Source organism: Bos indicus, chromosome 17 (genome assembly GCF_029378745.1).
Source record: "Bos indicus isolate NIAB-ARS_2022 breed Sahiwal x Tharparkar chromosome 17, NIAB-ARS_B.indTharparkar_mat_pri_1.0, whole genome shotgun sequence".
Lineage (NCBI taxonomy): Eukaryota > Metazoa > Chordata > Mammalia > Artiodactyla > Bovidae > Bos > Bos indicus.
This window is the reverse complement of record NC_091776.1, coordinates 6,196,799-6,217,206: the sequence shown is the minus strand read 5'-3', so window position 1 is coordinate 6,217,206 and position 20,408 is coordinate 6,196,799. Positions and strand designations below refer to the sequence as shown.

At 40.1% G+C, this 20,408-nt stretch overlaps 1 protein-coding gene across 7 annotated transcripts in view; it reads left to right on the top strand.

The window, feature by feature from the left end:
• The window catches only part of FHIP1A (FHF complex subunit HOOK interacting protein 1A), a 308,399-nt gene that overhangs the window by 183,423 nt on the left and 104,568 nt on the right, over positions 1-20,408 (top strand). For all 7 annotated transcript variants that reach the window (XM_070769004.1, XM_070769003.1, XM_070769002.1 and 4 more), the window contains one exon: positions 4,982-5,214. In XM_070769004.1, the coding sequence (XP_070625105.1) occupies positions 5,110-5,214 (105 nt within the window). In that variant the 5' untranslated portion in view covers positions 4,982-5,109. The remainder of the gene's footprint in view (positions 1-4,981; positions 5,215-20,408) is intronic.

Below are 20,408 nucleotides of genomic sequence, written 5' to 3'. Positions count from 1 at the left end.
GTTTGGGAGTGACATTGAAGGAATTTTTACATTGGAAAGAAGTATAAGCTATATGACTAGAATCTAGGCTTTTATGATTATGTGGTATATTTTATAATTTTGTGATATGGAAACGTATTTTTCTGCTTTTTTCAAAATCAAATAAAAATACGTACTTTCAAAAAAGGGCAAAAAAGACACAGGTAATTCTTATGTTGGTTATTGTGTCTTCAACAACATTTAATAGAATTTTCCCCTCATTATTGATGGAAAATATTTCTGTATATAATATTAATGATTTATATAAATGTGACTACTCAGTAGTGTCTTTGGAAATAATATAGTCAGTTCCATCTTTGCAGTATAGAACCTGTGTTGATATCTCGGCATACATACATACAGACAGACAGGCAGACATGTATTTTGACAGCTCATTTCTCCACTCCAAGACCAAAAACCTCAACTACCACCCCACAATAATACTAGCAAGCACTGTGGGAAAAAAAGAGTCATTTGGGTATTTTTTATTGGTGGTGGTTTGTCTGAGGAACGGAAAAACATCAGTCCTTTAAGAGCTGAATGATTTCTAGAGCTTTTTCTTGGGCATGAAATTCGAGTTGATGTACCCGTTTGCATTTATGGGGAGAACGGGTGGCGTGTGGGCCGGGGGCCGTGAGCTTGGCTCTGAGCTTGGCTCTGCCCGGTCCCAGCTCCTGACGCCGGCGGCTGAAGAGAGCAGAGGGCCAGTGGGGGCGACATGCAGTGATGGCGCGTGACATGCATGCATGATCTAACACCTGTCGCCTCTCCTGTCTGCCCACAGCCTTTTGCTTACTTTTGTCTTGTCTTCACTTTGGATTTTTAGCTGTTATCTGAGAGTTAAAGAAAAAGCTTGGAATTGGAAAAAGGAAAGGCTGATAATGGGAAAATGCAGAGATAGGTTGAGAACCGTGATGCTGTAGGAAATGTGTCCTTTACCATCACTCACAAATATGGAACCATTGCTTTCAGTTCTGCTCTGTCCTGGGGCCACGCCAGCGCTTCGCCATTCTGGCCTGGGAATGAGAGAGTGTGGCAGGAGCCAGCTGGCCTCTGGGTGCTGGGGTGGTGTGTTCATTGGCAGGGTCTCTGGACTTGCCTCCCCTTCTCTTTTCTCCCAAGTTCTCTTGATGTTGTGGTTTCTGTAATCATGGCATATTGATATTTCCAGGCATCTGCCTCAAGAGTATGATTGGATAAGCATCAACCAAGTGAAATGTGTTTTTGTCAGAGAAGATACAGTTTCCTTAAGGGACTAGGGTCAGGGATTACAAGCGTTACAAAGGAGAATATAGTTTCTAGAAAGAGCACTGGACTGGGAGTCAAGAGACATTTCTGTCTCTATCAGAGCAAACCTGCAGGACTTGCCTACTGGTCCCGGGGCTGAGACCCTGTGCTCCCAGTGCAGGGCCCCAGATTCAGTCCATGGTCAGGGAGCTAGATCCCGTACGCTGCATCTAGGACTTGGCACAAATAAATAAATACCTAAAAAAAAAAAAAAAAAAGAAGAAGCAATTGTAATAGTCTGATTAGAGATGAGGGATGTTTGGGCTAAGGTGGTAGCAGTGGAGATGAAGAAATATTTTTTTAAAAAGAACTAACTAGTAAGATTGTGGCCTTGGCTAAGATATTTGTCCTGTCTGTACTATGGCTTCACTATCTGAAAAAAATGGCATGTGAAGTCCCTTTGAGAACTAACATAAAGCATCTTAGAAAGCACGTTTCTATTTTTGGTTTAGAGGCAGTTGGCATGATTTATGTTCCCTTAATGCCTTCGAAGAAGAATCTCAGAATCCTGGAGCTGGAGGACATCTGAGAGACTCTTCTACTTTTTCAGCCTCTGGAATAAACCCAGGCACTCTGATTTTTCCTGTTGTTACCATCTAAATAAGAGACCTCGACATTTTCAAAGAGATACAGTGTTTAGGACAACAAGGAAATTGAATCAGAATTTCTTTTCTCTCTTATCACTTGAAACAAGGTTGCACACTAAGATGTTGTCTAGAAGGGCTAGCCTGCTAATCAGAGTGAAGCGGGAGGATCGTAGGGAGTGTGCGTGCATGCATGTGTGTGTGTGTGAGTTTGAACACGTACCTGGGTGTGAGTGGACGGCCACTCCTGACTTTTAAACACCAATTGGGCCCATTGAAATATGCCTGTCAGTGGCAGAGAGCCATGGTTGTCATTGGACAGTGTCTCATTGAAAGCACATTTGTTTTATTAAGAATTCACCAATTTACAGAATAAAACATAGTCACGGAAGATAGAATTTGACTGTTCCTTTCAGGTGTACCAGATATACAGTCCTCCTTCCAAGAGGCCTCCCTCTTTCTGCATACCTGTTCTGACATTCTCCTTAAAAAGCATTTCTTTCCTCAGATGACTAATTCTTACCGGTTTTCTATTCTTATGTACTAAAATTTATTTTAAAGCTCTTTTAATGTTGGCTGGTGCGTCTTCTACACCCACCAGCAGAAACATTGCGTTAACCAAAACATTCATTTGGTTCCATGAGAGCTTGTGGAAAAACCTGGATGAACATTTTGATCAACCCAATACTTGTTTTGCATATTCCTTTAACTGTCTTCCAGTGTTTTGCTCTGCTTCCCACAAAGAACTTGACCCATAAGTCTAACCTGAATCATCATCTTAAGTCCACCTCTCACATTTCATTGTTTATAGGAGGAATAGTTGATCAGTTTGATCAGTGTTCTTCTTGTAATACCTTTCATACTACTCGGGTGAAAATAGTGGCTTGGGACTTCACTGGCAGTCCAGTGGCAAATACCCTGAGCTCCCAATGCCAGGGAACTGGGTTCCACCCCTGGTCAGGGGACTAGATCCTGCATGCTGCATTTAGAGTTTGCATATTCCACAACTAAAAATCCCACATGCCACAACTGAGGCCCAGTGCAGCCACCAAAATAAATACTGAAAAAAGAAAGAAAGAACACAGTCTCTTAAAAAAAAAAACCAACTCTGTTGTCACTGTACATCTGGAAGTTTTATCATGGACTTTGTTTTTCAGTGCTCTGATAATTATAGCTCCTTTCCCCAGTACTCTCTCTAGTCTGTACACTAAAAAAAAATAATAATAACATTTTGAACTGTTGTTGTTGTTGTTCAGTGCTCTGTCATGTCTGACTCTTTGCGACCCCATGGACTGCAGCACACCAGGCTTTCCTGTCCTTCACTATCTCCTGGAGTTTGTTCAAATTCATGTGCATTGAGTTGGTGATGCTATCGAACCATCTCATCCTCTGCTTCCCCCTTCTCCTTTTCCCTTCAATCTTTCTCAGCATCGGAGGCTTTTCCAGAGAGTCGGCTCTTTGCATCAGGTGGCCAAAGTATTGGCGTTTCAGCTTCAGCATCAATGAATATTCAGGGTTGATTTCCTTTAGGATTGACTGGTTTAATCTCCTTGCAGTTCAGAGGACTGTCAAGAGTCTTCTCCAGCACCACAGTTCAAAAGCATCAGTTCTTTGGTGCTCAGCCTTCTTTATGATCCAACTCTCACATCCATATATGACTACTGGAAAAACCATAGCTTTGACTATTCAGACCTTTGTTGGCAAAATGATATGTCTACTTTTTAATACACTGTCTTGGTTTGTCATAGCTTTCCTTCCAAGGAGCGTCTTTTAATTTCATGACTGCAGTGGTTTTGGAACCCAAGAAGATAAAATCTGTCACTGCTTCTACTTTGCTCCCTTACACGTGCCATGCAGTGATGGGACCAGATGCCATGATCATAGTTTTTTGAGTGTTGAGTTTCAAGCCAGCTTTTTCACACTCTCCTCTTTCACCCTCATCAAGAGGCTTTTTAGTTCCTCTTCACTTCTACCCTTATAGTGGTCTCATCTGCATATCTGAAGTTATTGATATTTCTCCCAGCAATCTTGATTCCAGCTTGTGCTTCATCCAGCCTGGTATTTCGTATGATGTATTAGACATATAAGTCAAATAAGCAGGGTAACCATATATAGCCTTGATGTATACTCCTTTCCCAGTTTTGAACCAGTCAGTTGTTCCGTGTCCAGTTCCAACTGTTACTTCTTGACTCACAGGTTTTTCAGGAGACAGGTAAGGTACTCAGTCCTTTTTTGGGCTGATGAAACTGAGGAGATAACACTAATATCTTACTGCTTTTGTCAGAGTTATCTCCACACAACTGGATACTATTATCTGTATGTTCTTTGACTTCAGTATCGTTTTTCTCCTCACTGACTCTGTTGGAATCTGACTTTCTTTGTATTTTATCTACATAATTCATTTTTCATTGATAAATAACACTGCTACTTTTCATTGATAAGTGTGCTGTGCTTTACTTACACTAAGTAAGCACTATCTTGTTTTTGATGGATCGTTTCTATCTGATTTGTCAAGGTTACTTGGAATTCTATTTTTATATTTATTTTTCAGGGAAGTTAGAAACCTTAACTTAGTTGGTAGCCACGAAATGACTGAGAATGTTTTAAATTCCATTATGACAGTCACTGATTTTAAAAAATTGTTATTATTGGACCCGGCAGTCTGGGTGCTGTGCTATTACTCCCCTGAGTTATGTCAAGCTATTTATTTTAGTCACTATTAACTAAAGATTTTTCTGTTTCTTGGTGTTTTTAAACACCACCAACATTGATAATCGTACTTTATTGCTTGAAACTAGATTTGAATGGTTTAGAATAATAATCTAGAGGGTTGTGGTTGGTGGTAGTAGAATAAACTCAATAATTTTTTAATTTATTCATGTAGCTTTGGTAGCATCATTTTATATTTTTAGTAGCAAAGTGAGAGAAAAATATAAGAAAGGCTTTGGATTGAGCTTAAATGTCTATTTTGTAGATATTTTGCTCAGTGCTGGACTTTGAGAATGTCTGTGCTTTGATTTTAATTTAATCATATCCTATTTAATATATGAATTTAATGGAATGTGTGTTTTTTTTTGTTATTGTCATTACAGATTTCAGAAGGTGACAATGAAACGTGAAGAAGTTACATTTCTACTGTGATACTTGAAAATTAGTGGCTGCCTACCAAATTTTCATGAAAATTAAATATGACTTAGGAGCATTTGATTTATGAAGGCTTATGATGTCATCCGTTGCGACAGAGAGCAAAATCCAGAGGGCGGTGAGCCTGCAGGGAGTTGACCCAGAAACATGCATGATTGTATTTAAAAACCACTGGGCTCAGGTAATGTGTGAGTTTCACCCTCTCTGCTGGTTAGGTCATCTTAGGGGTTTCTATTGGGCTGATCCATGGGTCCCTACCTGTGTGACAAGTAACTAGGCTTCCAGAAACATAGGGAGGAAACCTTTTTAGGTAGGAAGAAAAGCAAATTTCTCTTCTTGCTTTCCTAGAATAGGTAGCTGGTTAAAACCTTGCTTTTCATGAAAGCAATTACAGGACGTGAATGTTCCCCAGATATTTTTAGAGGAGCAGCAGTTGGCCCTCAAGTGACTTGTCTATCACTTTGCAATATACTTGACCATGAGTACATCCTCTTTCTTCCCCTTCTCCTGCTAATTTTAACTCAGTCCTTAAACTCTAACAATACTGAAAGACATATTTATTAAGTATTTGCCAAGTGCTGTCCTGAATACCACAGATGCCTTGTGTCATTTAATCTTCTTCACAAACTGGTAAGGCAGTTAGTTTTAGCTTCCTCATTTTACAGATGAGGGAATGGAAAATTGTTAGCTTGCCTGAGGTTATATGACTAGTGACTTTCCATCCAAGTACTTAGACCTTGGTCCCATGACTCGAAGAGTATGGGACCTCTGTGCTCTACCATTTTTCAGGCTTGTGGTCCCTCTGTCATTTAAGGAAGGAAGGTAGCTAGAAGTATCTGAATTCATTACAAAGCTGTTTATAAAAGGTTCTTTAAAATTATTATTATTCATTTTGACTTCTCTGTGACTCTTCTTGGATCTACTTATATGAATAATTAAGGGTTGAATGGTCAGGAAATTTACCAGCTTGCCCCTTCCCTCAGCGAGTTTACAAGGGGAAAAATAAATAAAATTGGCATTCTTTACTACTTGTCCACCGTTACACTCCCCAGGTGAGCTGGTAAGTGGCTATTTATGTGACAGTTTTTTAATGACTACCCAATTCCTTCCTGTGGCTGGAAATAGCACATAAGTTAAAGCACCGAGCCTGTAGATTATAGCAGTTACAGGGACACAGTTTAGATCAAAAACAAAATCAATTCTGCTTCTGGGTCATTAACACTTTGTAGCTTCTTGTCACTATTCAGTGTAAAGCTTCTAAAATTCTTTTTCTGCATTTCCCTTTCTCTGACTTTTAACTGTTAAAATCTTAATCGGTTTGCCCTGGATCTTAAGGGCACATCTGCTTTAGCAATGGGAAGAAAGTAATCCAGGAGTTTTCCAGATAATTTGCGTAATTACCCTTGGCTTTGCACTTGAGTGCTGACGCACAGCACCTTTTGTTTGGCGGCGCCCGTTTCGTCGCTAAGTTGTGTCCAACTCTTGCAACCCCTTGGACTGTAGCCCGCCAGACTCCTCTATCCATGGGATTCTCCAGGTAAGAATACTGGAGTGGGTTGCCATTTCCTTCTCCAGGGGGTCTTCCTGACCCAGGGATCCAACCCTGGTCTCCTGCATTGCAGGCATATGGTTAACTGACTAAGTTACAAGGGAACTCCCTTTCGTTTAGTGCAGAAGAGTACTGAGTTGAGGGTAAGGGAAAGTTTGTCAGAGGGACTGGAGTCTAGTTATTAAACGTTTTCTTTTGTAAAGTGAGTGCACTCTTGGTCCAACTGTGTTTCAGCCATTTTTTTAAACTTTGGCCAAATTTCTTACCGTTAGTCTTGACTTTCTTTTTAAATAAATCTGGAAAATGCCCTCACTCTCTCTCTATTTCCCAAGGCTCTTGAGGGCCAACTGTTACCTTTATAAATAAAAATACTGGTTAAATCAATTAATGTAGACATCAATGTAATTATAGTCATCGCTTGGTATCTGTGGGGTATTGGTTCCCAGATACCAGCAGATAACAAAATATGGGATGCTCAAGTCCCTTATACAAAATGATTTTTCCGTATCACCTAGGCACATCTACACATCCTCCAAATCATCTCTAGATTACTTATGATAACTAATACAATATAAACACTATGTGAATAATTGTAAATACAATGTAAATACTTGCCAGTGTGCAGCAAATTCAAGTTACGCATTTTGGAACTTTCTGAAATTTTTTTCCAAATATGTTCCATCCGTGATTGGTTGAATTTGCAGAGGTGGGACCCACAGATACAGAGGACTGACTGTATTGTTAAATGGAGATTTAGTGAGCCCAAACTTCAGCTACCTCACTATGGGCATCACAGGTGGGACACAGCAAAGTATAAGCCCTGGTCTGGGCGTTTCTTTTAAATTTATTAACTGGTGGTTAATTGTTTTACAACGTTGTATTGCTTTCGGCCGCACAACAACGTGAATCAGCCATAAGTTTACACATGTCCCCTTCCTCTTGGCCTCCCTGCCACCCCTCACCCCTCCCCACATTTAGATGGTCACGGAGCACTGGGTCGCGCTCCCTGTGTTACATAGGAGCTTCCTACTAGCTGTCTGTTTCACATATGGTAACGGATATGTTTCAGTGCTACTCTCTCAGTTCTTCCCACCCTTTCCTTCCGCTTTACCGTGTCTACAAGTCTCTTCTCTATGACTGCATCTCTTTTCCTGCCCTGCAAATAGGTTCATCAGTACAATTTTTCTATATTCCATATGTATGCATTAATATATGCTATTTGTTTTTCTCTTTCTGACTTACTTCATTCTCTGCAATAGGCTTTAGGTTCATCCACCTCACTAGAACTGACTCAGATTAGTTCCTTTTTATGGCTGAGTAATACTCCATTGTGTGTGTGTGTGTGTGTGTGTGTGTGTGTGTATAGCACTACTTCTTTATCCATTCATCTGTTGATGGACATCTAGGTTGCTTCCGTGTCCTGGCTATTGTAAATAGCGCTGAAATGACCATTTGGGGTACCTGTGTCTTTTTGAATTATGGTTTTCTTAGGGTATATGCCCAGTATTGGGATCCTTGGATCATATAGTAGTTTTATTCCTAGTTTTATTTTTTAAAGTAATTTCCATGCTCTTCTCCATAGTGATTAATTCACATTCCAGTGCATGTGGGGGTTCCCTTTTCTCCACATCCTCTCCAGCATTTATTGTTTGTAGATTTTTTTGATGCTAGCCATTCAGATTGGTGTGAGGTGATAGCTCATTGTAGTTTTGATTTGCATTTCTCTCATAATTAATGTTGAGCATTTTTTTTGTGTGTGTGTTTATGGCTATCTGTATGTCTTCTTTGGATGTCTTTTTAGGTCTTCTGCTCATTTTTTGATTGGGTTCTTTGTTTTTCTGATATTAAGCTGCATGAGTTGCTTGTAGAGATTAATCGTTTGTCAGTTGCTTCGTTTACAATTATTTTCTCCCATTCTGAAGGTTGTCTTTTCATCTTGTTTATGGCTTTCTTTGCTATGCAAAAGCTTCCATGTTTAATTAGGTCCCATTTGTTTATTTTTGTTTTTATTTCCATTACTCTAGGAGGTGAGTCATAGAGAATCTTGCTGCAACTTATGTCAACGAGTGTACTGCCCATTTTCCTCTAAGAGTTTTATACTTTCTGATCTTACAGTTAGGTCTTTAATCCATTTTGAGTTTATTTTAGTGAATAGTGTTAGGAAGTGTTCTAATTTTGTTCTTTTACACGTAAGTGTCCAATTTTCCCAGTACCACTTATTGAAGAGATTGTCTTTTCTCCATTATATTTTCTTGCCATCTTTGTCAAAGATAAGGTACCCACAGGTGCTTGGGTTAATCTCTGGGCTTTCTGTCTTATTCCATTGATCTGTATTTCTCTTTTGTGCCAGTACCATCCTGTCTTGATGATTGTAGCTTTGTAGTATAATGTGAAGTCAGAAAGGTTGATTCCTCCAGCTCTAGTTTTGTTTCTCAAGATTGCTTTGGCTTTTCAGGATCTTTTGTGTTTCCATAAAAATTGTGATTTTTTTTTTGTTTTGGTTCTGTGAAAAATGCCATTGGTAACTTGATAGGGGTTGTATTGAACCTGTAGATTGTTTGGGGTAGTTTAATCATTTTCACAATATTGATTCTTTCAATCTAATGAACATGGTATCTTTCTCCATCTGTTTCTGTCATCTTTGATTTCTTTCATGAATGTCTTATAGCTTTCTGTATACAGATCTTTTGTGTCCTTAATTAGGTTTATTCCTAGGTATTTTATTCTTTTTGTTGCAATGGTGAATGGGATTGATTCCTTAATCTCTCTTTCTGATTTCTTGTTGTTAGTGTAGAGGAATACAAAGGTTTTCTGTGTATTGATTTTGTATCCTGTGACTTTACTAAATTCATTGATGGGCTCTAGTAATTTTCTGATAGTATCTTAAGGATTTTCTGTGTCTATTGTTAGTTCATCTGCAAACAGAGTTTTATTTCTTTTCTAATCTGTATTCCTTTTATTTCTTTTTCTTCTCTGATCAACACGGCTAGGACTTCAAAAACTGTGTTGAATAATAGTGGGGAGAGTGGGCATCCTTGTCTTGCTTCTGATCTTAGAGAAAATGCTTTCATTTTTTCACCCCAGGTGGCACTGGTGGTAAAGAACCCACCTTCCAATGCAGGAGATGTGAGAGAGAGAGATGCAGGCTTGATTCCTGGGTTGGGAAGATCCCTAGAGGAGGGCATGGCAACCCACTTGAGTGTTCTTGCCTGGAGAATACCATGGATAGAGGAGCCTGGTGAGCTACAGTTCACTGGGTTTCAAAGAGTCAGACATGACTGAAGCGACTTAGCATGCACATATAGGAAAAATGATTGTTGTGGGTTGTCCTGCATAGCCTTTCTTATGTTGAGGTAGGTTTCTTCTCTACCCATTTTCTGAAGAGGTTTTTTTAAAAATCATAAATTGGTGTTTAATTTTGTCAAAAGTTTTTTCTGCATCTTTTGAGATTATCATATGATTTTCATGTTTCAATTTCTTGGTATGGTGTGTCACATTGATTTGCATACATTGAGGAATACTTGCATCCCTGGGATAAACCCCATTTGATCATGGTGTATGTGTTGCTGGATTCTGTTCACTAGTATTTTTTTGAGGCTTTTTTGCATTTGTGTTCATCAGTGATACTGGCTGATAATTTTCCTTTTCTGTGATATCTTTGTCTGGTTTTGGTATCAGGGTGCCAGTGACCTCATGGAATGAATTTGGAAGTGTTTCTCCATCTACAATTTTTTGGAAGAGTTTGGGAAGGACAGGTGTTAGCTCTTTTCTAAACATTTTGATAGAATTCACCTGTGAAGCCATTTGACCCTGGGGTTTTTTTTTTTTTTTTTTTTTTGGTGGGGGGAGATTTTTGATCACAGTTTTGAATTCAGTGCTTGTGACTGGTTTGTTCATAGTTTCTATTTTCCTTTTTCAACCTTGGAAGATTGTACTTTTCTAAGAATTTGTCCGTTTCTTCCAGGTTGTTCATTTTATTGGCATATAGTTGCTTGCAGTAGTCTCTTATGACCCTTTGTATTTCTGCATTGTCTGTTGTAACCTTTCTTTTTTCATTTATAATTTTGTTGATTTGAGTCCCCTTATTTTTTTACTTGATGAGTTTGGCTAATGGTTTGTCAATTTTTTTTTCTTCTCAAAGAACCAGTTTGTGATTTTATTGATTTTTTATATTGTTCCTTTCATTTCTTTTTCATTTATTTCTGCTCTGACATTTATAATTTCTTTCCTAACTTTGGGGTTTTTTTGGTTGTTCTTCTTTTTCTAGTTGCTTTAGGTATAATGTTAGATTGTCTATTTGATGTTTTTCTTGTTTCTTGAGGTAGGACTGTATTGCTATAGACTTCCCTCTTAGAACTGCTTTTGCTGCATTCTATAGGTTTTGGGTCATTGTGTTTTCATTGTCATTTGTTCCCAGGTATTTTTTTATTTCCTCTTTGATTTCTTCAGTGACCTCTTGGTTATTCAGAAGCATATTGTTTAACCTCCATATGTTTGTGTTTTTTACAGATTTTCCCCTGTAATTGATATCTAATCTCATAGTGTTGTGGCCAGAAAAGATGCTTGATATGATTTCAGTTTTCTTAAATTTACCAAGTCTTGATTTGTGACCCAAGTTGTGATCTATCCTGGAGAATGTTCTGTATGCACTTGAGAACAAAGTGTATTCTGCTGTATTTGGTGGAATGTGCTAAAGATATGTTAGGTCCATCTATCCTAATATGTCATTTTAGACTTGTGTTTCCTTATTAATTTTCTGCCCATTAGTATAAGCAGGGTATTAAAATGCCCTACTATTGTTGTGTAAAATCCCCTACTATTTTTGATTCCCTCTTTTATGTCTGTTAGTGTTTGTCTTATGTATCGAGGTGCTTCTATGTTGGATGCATAAATATTTGCAGTTATGTCTTCTTGGATTGATTCTTTGATTGATAGGTAGTGTCTTTTTTTGTCTCTTGTAGTATTCTTTATTTTAAAGTCTGTTTTGTCTGATATGAGGATTGATACTCTGGCTTTCTTTTGATTTCCAATTGCTTGGAATATCTTTTTCCATCCCCTCACTCTTCGTCTGTGTGCGTCTCTCCGTCTGAAGTAGGTCTCTTGTAGACAGCATATATATGAGTCTTGTTTTTGTATCCATTCAACCGTTCTGTGTCATTTGGTTGGAGCATTTAATCTATTTAAATTTAAATTTACATTATTGATATATATGTTCCTGTTGACATTTTCTTAATGTTTGGGGTTTGTTTTTGGAAGTCTTCCTTTTCTTGTGTTTCCTGCCTAGCGAAGTCCCTTTAGCATTTGTTGTAAAGCTGGTTTAGCGGTGCTGAATTCTCTTAACTTAGCTTTTCTGTAAAGTGTTTGATTTCTTCTTCGATTTTGAATGAGATCCTTGCTGGACAGAATAATTTTGGTTGAGTTTTTCCCTTTCATTACTTCACATATATCCTGTCACTCCCTACTGGCCTGCAGACTTTCTTCTGAAACGTCAACTGTTAATTTTATGGGGTTTCCCTTGTATGTTACTTGTTGCTTTTCCCTTGCTGCTTTTAATATTTTTTCTTTGTGTTTAATTTTGTTAGTTTGATTTATATGTGTCTTAGCATGTTTCTCCTTGGGTTTATTCTGTATGGGATTCTCTGTTCTTCTTGGGCTTGATTATTTCCTTTTCCATGATAGGAAGTTTTTGACTATAATTTCATTAAAAATTTTCTCAGACCCTCTACTTTTCTCTTTTTCTTCTGGAACTCCTGTAATTCAAATGTTGCCACAGTTAATATTACCCCAGAGATCTCTGTGATTATCCTCAAGTTTTTTTCCTTCTTTTTTCTTTATTCTGCTCTTCAGCAGTTATTTCTACTATTCTCTCTTCCAGCTCACTTATCGATTCTTCAGCCTCAATTATTCTGCTATTGATTTCTTCTAGAATATTTGTAAATTCAGTAATTGTGTTGTTTGTCACTGTTTGTTTATTCTCTGTTTCTTTTAGATCCTTTATAAATGTATTATATGATTCTTACATTTTCTGCCTTGTGTTACTGAGATTTTGTATCTTTACTATCATTACTCTGAATTCTTTTTCAGGTAGTTTGCCTATTTTCTCTTTGTATATTTTGTCTTGTGAGTTTTTGTTCTTCATCTGCGTAGTATTTCTCTGTCTTTTCATTTTGTCTGACTGTTTTGGGTTTCCTTTCCCCAGGCTGTGGGGTCATAGTTCCTCTTGCTTTTGGTCTCTGCCCCTGGGGGATGAGGTTGGTCCAGTGGCTTGTGTCGGCTTCATGTTGGAAGGGACTTGTGCTCGTGTTCTAGTGGGAGGGGGTGAGTTTTTCCCTCAGATGGACAAGGTTGTTTGAGGTGGTGTGTTTTGGGGTGTCTGTGGGCAGCCTCTCTGCTTATGTTCATGTTCTTGTCTTGCTTGTTGTTCGGGTGAGGCGTCCCGCGCTGGGTGCTGCAGGCAGTTGGGTGGTGCTGGGTCTTGGATTCAGGTGGGGGTCTTCAGGGGAGTGCTCACTGATTAATACTCCCTGGGGTCAGGAGTTCTTGGGTGGTCTAGTGTCCTGGACTCAGACATCCCCTCCAGAGACTCAGACCCGACTTCTGGAACCAAGATCCCACAAACTGATTTGGCAATAAAGGGTATTAAAATAAACAAGCAAACAAACAAACAAACCAAAAAAACCCTGAGAAGACCCCCCCCCAAAAAAAAACAAATCAAAAAGAAACCCCCCAAAACCAACTAAACACCAAAAACCCTTCCCAAAGAAACAGAAAAATGAAGCTGAAACAAATGATAAAAGCAAATTGAGACAAATAGAAACAAAAACAAATGAACATGCACAGACACACACACAAAGGAAAGCAAAACAGTCTAAAGAAAACAGAGTACAAGAGGGTGATCAGGTGAGTCAAGGAAACCAAAAATGATATCAACCAATTGAAAATAAAATTAACAACAACAAAACAAAACTAACTAAAACAGAAAACAGAAAACGAGACCAAAGGAGAGTGCCAACTGAGGAACAAAGCAAAGATAGCAAACAGACAAACACGGTGGAAAAAAGGAAAAAAAATAGGAAAGCAAAGTTAAATAGAAATATGTAAAAGAAGGTCTACATATATTAAGTGTGCTTCAGTGTGGCTCAGACGGTAAGTGTGGCTTAAGTGTGTGCTTAAGTGTGGCTCAGACGGTAAAGCGTCTGCCTGTGATGCGGGAGACTTGGGTTTAATCCCTGGGTTGGGAAGATCCCCTGGAGAAGGAAATGGCAACCCACTCCAGTTCTCTTGCCTGGAAAATTCCATGGACGGAGGAGCCTGGTAGGCTACAGTCCATGGGGTCACAAAGAGTCGGACACGACTGAGTGACTTCATTCACTTCACTCACAATCAGAAAGGGCTTCCCGGGTGGCTCAGTGTTAGAGAATCCATCTGCCAAGCAGGAGATGGAGGTTCAATCTCTGGGTCAGGAAGATCCCCTGGAGAAGGAAATGGCAACCCACTCCAGTATTCTTGCCTGGGAAATCCCATGGACAGAGGAGCCTGGTGGGCTACAGTCCATGGGGTCACAAAGAGTTGGACACAACTTAGCAATTGAACAACAAGCAACCATAAGAAAAGAACCCCCCAAAAACCCCACACAAATCCATAGAAAGCCAAAGTAGAAATATACAAAAGAAATTTAAAAAGTGTTATTAAAAAGTTTCCAACAGCCTAGATAGAGATTATAATAATAAAAAGAACAAATACAGAGGAAAAGAAAGTGAAGAACATCTAGAATCAACTGCAGAATGAATCAAAGTAAGAATAATGTTCTCTTGGATCTCAGCTGTCAGTGTTCTTTCCTCTGCTGCGAGTCGCAGTCCACGTCTGCCTCGCTAGGAAGCCTTAGTACTGGAGAGGGCTAATCTCTGGACCTTCTGTGGGGTCAGCTCAGACTCCAGTCCGACCCTACTCTGGCCCTGCTCCTGCATGTGCTTGCCTCCATTGTCCACAGCTGCCAGAGCTAGAGCGTTTTCTTTAGTGGGAACAGTCATTGTTCTTTTATATATTCCATCGACACAGAGTCTACCTAGTCGATCATGTGGATTTAATCTGTAACTTGTACAGCTAGTGGGAAGATTTTGATCCTCTTCCTTAGGCAGTCCACCCCTGGACCTCCATCATGGTTTTATCCCTTCCTCAATGTGGGTCATCCACAGGAGTCTGCTCCTGAGGCTGCCCTAGGGGACTTCGGTCTGCCTGGTGTGTGTCAGGCATAGAGGTGGGGTGGCGGCCTGGATCGTGTGGACCCTGGCCGTGTCAGGTGTGCAGGGAAGCCATTGGCCACAGATGCAGGAGATATGGTTCTATTCTAGTTCCTGGCAGCTGCTGCTCAAAGGACCTCTCTGGCTGGTCCTTCTATGTGGCTCAGCCCAGCAGGCACTCAAAGGGCAGCCCTGGCTGGGGTCCTTCTCTGTTGCTGAGCCCAGCAGGCACTCAAAGGGCAGCCTTGGCTGGGGTCCTTCTCTGTTGCTGAGCCCAGCAGGCACTCAAAGGACTACGCTCTCTGGAGTCTTTCTCCATTGGTCAGCTGCGTGCTGACCACTGTCAGGCCTGTGTGGAGAGAGAGGCGTCAGTGATGGCTCCTCCCCCTGTGTGTGACTCAGCAGTAGCGCTTTATCTTCATGGCTGCCCGGCGTTCCTCCAAAGGCACTCCCCGCCGTGGATTTCTTTTCTCCCATCCCTTCCGGCTGTCTCCCCGCAGTCAACAGCAGCCCTTGCCCCCGGATTGCCCTCCAATCCCCACTCTCCAGCTCACACCCGCTGCTCCTTCCGGTGGATTCCCATCCCTGTCCAGGGTATGTAGGGCCGTGGCGTGGATCAGCTGTGTGATTCTCACTCCACTGATACTAACACAGATTGGCTGCCTTACTCTCTGATAGCTTCAAATGCTTCCCTTCTGTTCCAACGGAATGTCCTGGATTCAGGGATCTCCCCCCTGCTTCAGCTCCCCCATCCCTGGCTGCAGATTGGTCCTGCTCTCTCTCATCCTCCTCCTTCCTTCGTTTGTCCTACCGAGTTTGCATGGATCGGTATATTCCTTTAGGGTGGTCAGGGACTTCTGCTCAGTGAGAAATTCATTCCCAATGCATCCATGGGGAGAGATGTACTCTACCATCTTGTCGACCTACTCCCACACTGTATTGTCGACCACCAGTCTGGGCTTTTAAAGAACAGTTAAGCTAGTTTGGATGGCAACATGAGATACATTATTATAAAATGAAAAATATTGATCATAGGAAGTAAGGAAGGGACTATTATGGATGGAAATGGCCTGTGGAATCCAGGAAGTGAGATTTTGTTAGCTTGACTGTGGGAAAAGGAGGTTTTGATGACCGAAAGGATAAGGATATATATATTTTTTCCTTTCTGAAGGGAGGGGTATTAGGAGCAAATGATCAGCTTTGGCTTTTTTCAGTGGTTTAAAAAAAATGGTGAGGAAATCAAGGCAAGGCAGAGCTGTGGTGCTAAGTTTGAGATAAGGAATGAGACCTTCAGTTGATAAAAATAAATGCTGTCTATTTATTGTTTTTGGAGTTTCATGCTAACGCTTTGCTGTGAGTTGTTCAGGCTGGAGACTCATTCAGATGAAGAGCAGTTGCAGAGGACTGGGAAATGAGCTACAATCTGACATAACCTCCTGTGACTAGTGTGATGTAGCCCCCAGGTTCCCCTGAGGCAACCCAAGGAAACCTGTAAGGCTGGGAGGAAATGTGATAGAGATAGAATGGTGTGACTGCATTCTGTTTACTGGAGTGTTCCATTAGCCAGCAAGTACCATGCTTCTTCAGATGTTCGATTAGGGAAGATGAGGGCAACAAAAGTCAGTGGTGTCCAAAGTTCTGTTTGTTAGGATACTTGAGTACAAATTCAGCATAACTAGCATATAGTTGACAGATTCTGTTCTCCTGTTGACTAGGAGCTTCTACCTCAGGGGTATCCACTTACCCACCAACACTTTCCAATCTGTCAGGGACCGCTAGTTACACAACCACCCATTATCCAAGGCTGTCCGTGATCACAGGGGTCACCAAAGGAGGGACCTTGAGTGCCACTGGTGCACTTGAGTTTCCTAACTGGTTCCAGGCTCCAGTGACCTCAGGGCATCCTCAGGATAGTTCTAGAGTGGACATCCCAGAGTAGTGGACACTGGAGAATCCAGGCTGCAGGAAGTAGCCTCTGGCCTGTACATCCTGTCATCTTCTGACATGTCGTTTTCTGCCATGGTAGCAATGAATCTAAGACCCAGGTCTGTCCAGCGCATTCCTGTAATTGGACACTTCAGTGGCTTCTGGCCACCTACATGCCAGGCTGGGAGATAGGGTTCTTTATGCCATGGCCTCTTTCACTCCTCATCTCTCATTTAATCTCCAAAAATGCAAAATCACTTGGAGTTCCTAGCCATCCCTTCTCCTGGCATCACACCTTCCCATGCCTCTCTGCCCCAGGCAGTTCCTCTTCTTTCTGCCTGGAATATACCTCCCCCTGGTTGGTGCCTTCCACAAGCCCCATTTAGAACATCATTTCCCCCAGGAAACCTTCTCTCCCCGCTTTTGTGTTCCCACTCTGTGCTCTGACAGCATCTTGAGTGTCCTTTCACAGTGAAACCCACCACCTTTTATGAAAAGTACAAGTGTAATATCTTCTTCCCAGTCTCAGTACAAGCTCCTCATGATCAGAAACCATTTATTTGTAGTTCACATAATCTCCAGTGCCAAGAATATTGTAGGCATATGTAGATGTTTAATAAATTATTGAACTGAAAGACAGGAAATATGAAATATAACTTTAGAAGAGTTAAGAGACTTGAAAAACAGACACCTGTATAAAACATTTGCTATAATTTGCTACTGGTAAGATCTTTAGACTTGAAAGAGAAAGAGTCAGAATATGCTTAGTTTATAGTCATCTAGAAGAACAGGTTATAGTCCAGCAGATTATTGTTTTTATCTCTTGCCTTTGCTTCTTCTGAATGGAAGAGAGAGCAGGACATAAGAAGCATTGGTCCATCAGACAATGAACTGCCCAACTGTATTGCCATATGAACTAACACCCTCCCCTCTCAGTTATTCCTAATGGCACATTTTTATTTGTAAAGCTTTATAGCCTTTGCTCTATTCTTTCTCTATCCTTTCCTTTCATGTGTTGAATCATTATTAGTCATATACTAAATGATGTCTGCTCTTAAAACCAAGAGACCAGAGGTTAAACAAACTCAATTAGAAATGAGAAATGCACGTTTCTGTGTGCTTCTTAATAGTGCAGAGCTTCTCCTTACTGCTCTCAGCCTCCAGAATATAAGCTGTTATATAATTTTTTAAGCTAAGAGCGTATCAGAGCTCAGATCATGTAGTGGTGATAAAGAAATGCTGGTGGATTTAGTAGCCATTTTCTTCTTGGAGGGGCTGGGGCTGAGAAAAAAACTGAATCTGGCTTGATTAAGTGAAATGTCTTCCTATAATAATGAAGAATAGATAATATGTTCTAAATAGGGTGACCTGTGCAGAGCACCAAGTGGCCTGTCTCCATTGAAGAAGCAGAGAGATCACAGTGAAGATGGCTTTGAGATCAGCATTCCCTGATTTCACCGCCAGGGAATTTCAGTCTGTTCCCTGTGAAATTCATTCTCTTGCTCTGTTCATTCTCACTCTTCTGTTCTGTGCCTGGTCACAGACTAAATAACAGAGGGAAATTACGTGAAGTCTTTAAGAGATGAAAGACCAGAAAATGTTAGAGAACTCTGTGATCAGTCTTCTCAATATCTTTCTTAGTAAAGCGATGTTTGTTAATATTTAAAAATTATATGTCTCTCTCCTCAGCTTTTCAAGTAGCTCTAGACTTGACAGTAGAAGGTAAAGCAGAACAAAAGCTGCGATCCTCAGAGGGCCAAGGCATTGAATTGAGCCTCTTAGACTAGCGTTGTTGAGTATGTTGAAATCTCAGAAGCTCGCCTACTGTATGCTTGGTGATAAGTCTGTTTTTGCTGTGCTTGGAATTACAGGGGTCTCTGGAGTATTATTACACAGATCATTACTCTTAACTCTCTAATACTGAAACTTTAGGAAAAAAAATTATGTATACCTAACTTAAGGGTTAGTTTACATATTATCTTATTGGTTGATGCTCCTACTGTGTTTCTGTATTATAGTGATTACTATACTACTCGGGCGGAGAAGGCAATGGTACCCCACTCCAGTGCTCTTGCCTGGAAAATCCCATGGACGGGGGAGCCTGGTAGGCTGCCGTCTATGGGGTCGCACAGAGTCGGACACGACTGAAGCGACTGCACTTTCACTTTTCACTTTCATGCATTGGAGAAGGCAATGGCAACCCACTCCAGTGTTCTTGCCTGGAGAATCCCAGGGACGGGGGAGCCTGGTGGGCTGCCGTCTATGGGGTCGCACAGAGTTGGACACGACTGAAGCGACTTAGCAGCAGCAGCAGCATACTACTCTGGTCCCAAGGAGGTGTGGCATGTAGATATAGTTTCTGCTTTATCCTGTTTAATTCTAGATTTAGATACATCTCTATAGTTCGGAATTGAAGCCGACATTAACCAGGTTCTGCAAGTACACATTTATTATTAGGCTGTTACCTTAATATAAGAAGAAATGATTGTGTAAAGATCTCCCATGAGAATAGGTGTGTACGAAATACCCTAAATTGCAGGACACAGCTGCTAAGCAATAAACAAGGACTGAATGGAAATTTGCTTCTGTTGTAGTTAATTTGGAACATTAAATGGAATTTGGCTTTAAGATCACTAAATCCTGGCCTCCTTCTATGTGATGGAAAATGTTGCTTGGTAACTTGTTTTTTTTTTCTTCCACAATGCCACTTTAAATTAGCATTCCAAAGGGTTTGGAAGTATGGATTGTATTCATGTGACTTTCTTGAAATAACGAGGCTCTAACCAAAGTAGCATAAATAGTCATCTATTGTTACCTGAGTGTATATAAGACAAAGAATAATGGTAAGGTGGAGTCAAAGCTAATCTTCTGTCAGAGAAACGTTCATTTTTATCATGAAGAGTTTGTTGCCATGTGGTGAGATTGTGTGATTTATGTATATCTTTCATTCTGAAAGCATTTGAGCTTCCTATTTAGAATTTGTGCATGTTTGAAATTCAGACCCATTTTCGCTGAGTCATAGGAGCCATCATTAAAGCTAAGGATAGGAGTAGCTGATATTCCTTAATGGAAGAAATATGCTATTTGTTCATCTTTTTGAGCTCTAATAATCCTCATAGTTACAGGTCAAATAACTTTGAAGTTAGGTTAAAAATTTAGCCGTGTTGGTCAGATGATAATCTGTATACCATTGCTCACACTGATGTTTTGTGTATTTGTTTCTTTTTAGAATCGTGATACATGATTTGGGCTTTTGATCCTTTTTTATTTATATCCTTATGTATATAAATTTACATATATATTTTTATTATATTTACATTAGACATGTAATATATATAACATATATATTAAATTTATATGTGTAAATTTACAGATATGTAAATTTAATATATGTGAATTTGCACATAAATGTAAAATTTATGCAAATATACAAATGACTCCATATTTATATGTATGCATGTGTGTATATATAGTGTATATACAAAATCTTGTATATGTTACAGTTGGTAGATCAACACATGCCTGGCTGTAATTGGAAAACCATTTACAGTGCTGTATTTCATCTTAAGAAAAGAAAGAAAGTGAAGTCGCTCAGTCGTGTCCGACTCTTTGCAACCCCATAGACTGTAGCCTACCAGGCTCCTCTGTCCATGGGATTCT